This window comes from Coffea arabica, chromosome 3c (assembly GCF_036785885.1).
Source record: "Coffea arabica cultivar ET-39 chromosome 3c, Coffea Arabica ET-39 HiFi, whole genome shotgun sequence".
Lineage (NCBI taxonomy): Eukaryota > Viridiplantae > Streptophyta > Magnoliopsida > Gentianales > Rubiaceae > Coffea > Coffea arabica.
The window spans coordinates 9,831,866-9,836,940 of record NC_092314.1 but is presented as its reverse complement, the minus strand read 5'-3'; the positions used below and the strand labels follow the sequence as shown (position 1 = coordinate 9,836,940).

The window sequence follows — 5,075 nt, the reverse complement described above, 5'->3', positions numbered from 1 at the left end:
CCTTTATCAGTTGTGCCCCATAGAAAATTTGCAAATGCTTTCTCAAGGGTGCGGAGAACACCCTTTGGAGGAGTTGTAGCAGCTAAGACATGAATAGGCAAAGATGATAGAACATTTTTGAGTAACACTAACCTCCCTCCAGATGACAAAAGCTTCTCCTTCCAAGACAGAATTCTCTTAGCAACTGAAGTGCAGATATCTGAAAAATAACTGCTTTTCCTTCTCCCTGAATAGAGAGTACAGCCAAGATATCGAAGAGGAAGTGACTTAGCTTGAAAACCTGAGATTTGTGAAATGACACGTTTACGAGGTAAAGTCAAAGCATCATCAATTGTAGTAGATGATCAAGTAGATTTATTTATTCAACATGACAACAACATAAGAAGAGCACTCGAACTGAGTACTCATTACATGCTTCCCCCGTTGATTCTACACCAATTCAAAGAGAAGCCGCACAAGTCTTTTACACATATAGGAAATCAACCATTAAAAGCAAACACAACATAACATATTAAGGTAATAATATAGGTGTCACGGATCCTGTGTCACGCCCTTATTTATTTAGCGTTAATTTTTTACCTCATCTCCGGATGTAGCTTCAGGGGTCTGCTCAGCAGTTCGACAGCATCTTTGGCAATGTCCATGGTACCAGTGGCAGCAACCATGTCTGCAAGTCTCCTCAGCAGGCGGACAGCATCTTTGGCAATGTCCATGGTACCAGCGGCAGCAACCATGTCTGCAACGATGTTCAGGGGTCTCCTCAGCAGGTGGACAGCATCTTTGGCAATGTCCATGGTACCAGTGGCAGCAACCATGTCTGCAACGATCTTCAGGTGGACAGCATTTTTGGCAATGTCCATGGTACCAGCGGCAGCAACCATGTCTGCAACGATCTGCGGTTACGGTATCCTCATCTCCAGATGTGACTTCAGGGGTCTCCTCGGCAGTTCGACAGCATCTTTGGCAGTGTCCATGGTACCAGTGGCAGCAACCATGTCTGCAACGATCTTCGCTTTTGCTATCCTGATGAACCTCGCCTGAACTGGCATCGTGGACACCAGTGGTTTTCACGCTCTTCTGATCTGTTTCAAGACACAAGGAGACATAAATATTTGGAGCTTTATCTTAAGCTGCGAACGTTAGGTGACCGGCTAGGCTGAAAATTTGCAAGATATATGCAAAGAAAAGAATACTATGGATTAAACAAAACAGTCTAGGCATATAAGATGGTGCGACTTGGATATGAATTATTTTGCTTCATTTTTTTAATTAAATATTTTATTTATTTTAAGAAAATTTTGGCAGAGTTTCCCTTTAAGAAAATTTTTTCTTGAATTTGGATTTGTTGGCAGGGAGTTTCGTCCATTTATAAGGGGAATTATTTTGCTTTAAATTATAATTAGAAGCATTTAATTTGGTTTTCGACGTTAGTTTAATCTTTGGTGCGACACTATGGAACGTGTATCCTTACAGCAATACTATAAGGATGCATGAAAAATCAGATGTGCCACTAACCATTGATAGAAGCAACCCAAATTTACTTTTGCTAAACAATGAAAAAGATATTAGCACATTAATATGACTTGCTTGATAATATACAAATAGCCTTCCATAAAAATTCACATCCCAATAATGAGTCTCCAAATCTCCATTCATTTAAGTATTTAGGTGCAGCCAAAAAAAAAAAGGAAGAAAGGAAAAGAAAAAAAGGGACTAGGCACCTGCAGCTGTTGCATCAGAGGAAATGAGGAGCACAAGTGCAAAAAGAACACCAATAAGAAAGAGCAAATTTTTTGAAGATGTCATTTGATCACAATCTCACTCAAAATGTAAATAATGCGTCTGATCACAGCATTCTTTTGTTCGATACTAGGATGAATCTTGGTAAGAGGAAGAAGAGATTCTACTTTGATAAGAGGTGGCTTAAAAGAGAGGATATAGGGGAGGTTATCAAGTCGGCTTGGGAGCAGGAAATGGATGGATCTAGGATGTTTCAAGTGGTTAAGAAGCTCAAAAACTGCCGAGTGGCTCTACTACAATGGAGGAATAACTTCCAAGCAAATGCAAGAGTGAAAACTGAGCAGATAAAAAACCAGTTGAGTGATCTGAAGTCTTCTCTAGGTAGTACCAGCAAGGTTTGTAAGGATTCTCTAAAAAAACAGTTAAAGGAAGCCTACAAAGAGGAAGAGTTGTACTGGCTTCAAAAATCGCGGATACAATGGCTTAGGGAGGGTGACAAGAACACGAAATTTTTCCATGCCTCGGTACAAGGTAGGAGAAGGAGAAATAGACTGAACAAACTTCAGCGAGAGGATGGTACTTGGACTGAGAGTGAGCATGCAGTGAGCAAGGAGATTGCAGAATACTATAGGAATCTGTTCAACAGTAATGACGTCGGGGACTTAACTGAGGTACTGGATGGTATACCCCATACTATTACTGATGAACTCAATGGAAATCTGATGAAACCAGTTTTGGAAGAAGAAATAAAAGCTGCAATTTTCTCTATGAACCCAGATAAATCTCCTGGGGTTGATGGTATGTCACCACTTTTTTTCCAAAAATTCTGGACTACCATCAAGAAAGAAGTGGTAAATGCAATCCAAACCTTTTTTCATACAGGCCACCTCTTGAAAAGTGTTAACCATACGGTGATTACTCTCATCCCCAAAGTGCTTAATCCCACATCTTTGAATCAGTTAAGACCAATTAGTCTTTGCACTACCATATATAAAGTCATTGCTAAAATTCTTGCAAATAGGCTCAAAGGTGTTTTACATTGCTGCATTTGCAAAAACCAATCTGCATTCATCCCCGGTAGGCAAATTATAGATAACATCTTAGTCTCTCATGAGTATTTGCATTATCTAAATAACAAGAGACAAGGTAAGGACGGGTTTATGGCAGTGAAGTTGGACATGTCCAAAGCCTACGACCGTGTGGAATGGAGTTTTCTTGAGGCCATTATGCAAAAGATGGGGTTTCAGTACAGATGGATAAACTGGATTTTGGAGTGTGCAAGAACTGTATCTTACTCCTTCAATATTAATGGGGAGGTGAAAGAGTATGTGATACCCACAAGAGGTATTAGACAAGGGGATCCCCTATCCCCTTATCTGTTTCTCCTTTGCTCTGAAGGATTTTCCAACCTCATTCGGCAGGCTGCACAAACCAGAAAAATTTCTGGGATGAAGATAAGTAGACAGGGTCCTAGTATAACACACCTCTTCTTTGCAGACGACTCTTTGATCTTTTGCAAAGCAAATAAGGATCAGGCTACGGAATTAATGAGGGTGCTGCAGGTGTATGCCAAAGGGTCTGGACAACTGATAAATCTGGATAAGTCTTCTATACTATTCAGTAAGAATGTGAGGCTAAATCTGAAGCATGAGATTTGTCAAGTTATGGGGAATATGCAAAGTGTTACTCAAGGCAAGCATCTCGGATTACCAATGGTGGTTTCAAGATCAAAGCAGCAGATTTTTGGTTTTGTCAAATCAAATATACAACAGAGAATGAGCAAGTGGAAAAACAGGTTCTTAAGTACAGCAGGTAAGGAAATTATGCTTAAGTCAGTAGCCTTAGCCATGCCGACGTATACCATGTCCTGTTTTAGGCTCCCATCCAGATTATGTAAGGAACTCAGCTCACTAATGTCAAACTACTGGTGGGGAGAGGCCAATGGAAAGAATAAGGTACACTGGTGCTCTTGGAGGAAGCTCACTCGGAGTAAGAATATGGGAGGATTAGGCTTCAAAGATTTGATGGCATTTAATGCAGCACTTCTAGGCAAGCAGGTTTGGAGACTGATAACGCAACCTAATCTCCTAGTCAGCCAAGTTTTGAAGGCTAAATATTTCCCAAGGACTTCCATATTTAGGTGCAAAGTCCCCAATACTGCATCTTGGATATGGAGGAGCCTTATGGGAGCTAGAGAGTTGGTGGAACAAGGAACAAGAAGAAGGATTGGCAATGGAAACAACACCAATATCTGGGATGATTGCTGGATCCCGGGTAATATAAATGGGAAAGTCACGACCAGAAGACATATGGACAATGGACTTCAAAAAGTTCATGAGCTGATCTGCCAAAAGTCATGGAATACGAATCTGGTTTTCAAAAATTTCAATCGACAAGATGCTGAAAGGATTTTGGCCATACCAATAAGCTTATCAGGGAAGGAAGATAGTCATTTCTGGATATACGGGACAGATGGAAACTATACCGTTAATTCAGGGTATAAGCTACAGGTGCGGCAAGAAGGAAGTAAGCACAGCAGAAACCAGGTGGAGGGATCTACTAGTTGGGAGGATCAAACACAAAAGCTTTGGAAGGAAGTGTGGAAATTGAAAGTGAAGCATAAGCAGAAAATCTTCCTATGGAAATGTCTCAATGATGCGCTTCCAGTGAGAGATCTTTTACAAGGCAGAATCAAAGTTGGAGACCCCATTTGCAAGAGATGTGGAGAAGATAGGGAAACATTAGAGCATACCCTTTTGAACTGCAGGGAGGTAAAACTGATATGGAGGCTAGCCCCTATCCAATGGGAAGGAATGATGGAGCAACAAGGGAATTTCCGTAACTGGTGGACATCAATCTCAGAAGCCAGGAATAGACCAGAAGGTGGGCAACATATTTCGTTGTCTGTCTATATTCTATGGCAGATATGGAAAACTAGGAATGAGGAGGAATTTAATGGGAAAAAAAACAGCCTTGGAAGACTATTCAGAAGGCGCATCAGGAATGGTTAGAAATGGTGGAATTAGATACTAAGGAATCTAGGATGAGCACAGACGAAACAATAGCTCTACAGCAACACAGTTCGCAGTCAGCTTCAGAATATGGGATACTGGAAGTACGGATTGGGGTAACATCAGATATATCCAACCACGCCTTTGGCATTGGAATCAGCCTGAATCAAGGAGATCAAGGACCACACCGAGGATGGCCGCTACGAGCAAGAAGTTCAGGATCAATTCTGGTGGATGAGGCAATTGCACTGAAGCTGGCAATGTGTAAGACAGCCACAACGCAAGCCAGGGAAGTGCAATTTCAAGTGCAAAACCCACAAATCC

The 5,075-nt window shown here is 41.2% G+C and overlaps 1 protein-coding gene across 1 annotated transcript; it reads right to left on the bottom strand.

Moving 5' to 3' along the window:
- Positions 1-341: 341 nt before the first annotated feature.
- On the bottom strand, positions 342-1,839 carry LOC140038044 (uncharacterized). Its single transcript, XM_072083223.1, has 2 exons — positions 1,722-1,839; positions 342-1,082 (listed from the first exon to the last, which is right to left on the bottom strand). Exons 1-2 carry the CDS (start codon positions 1,804-1,806, stop codon positions 568-570), a joined length of 600 nt encoding a protein of 199 aa, XP_071939324.1. The 5' UTR covers positions 1,807-1,839; the 3' UTR covers positions 342-567.
- Between the last annotated feature and the right edge of the window lie 3,236 nt (positions 1,840-5,075).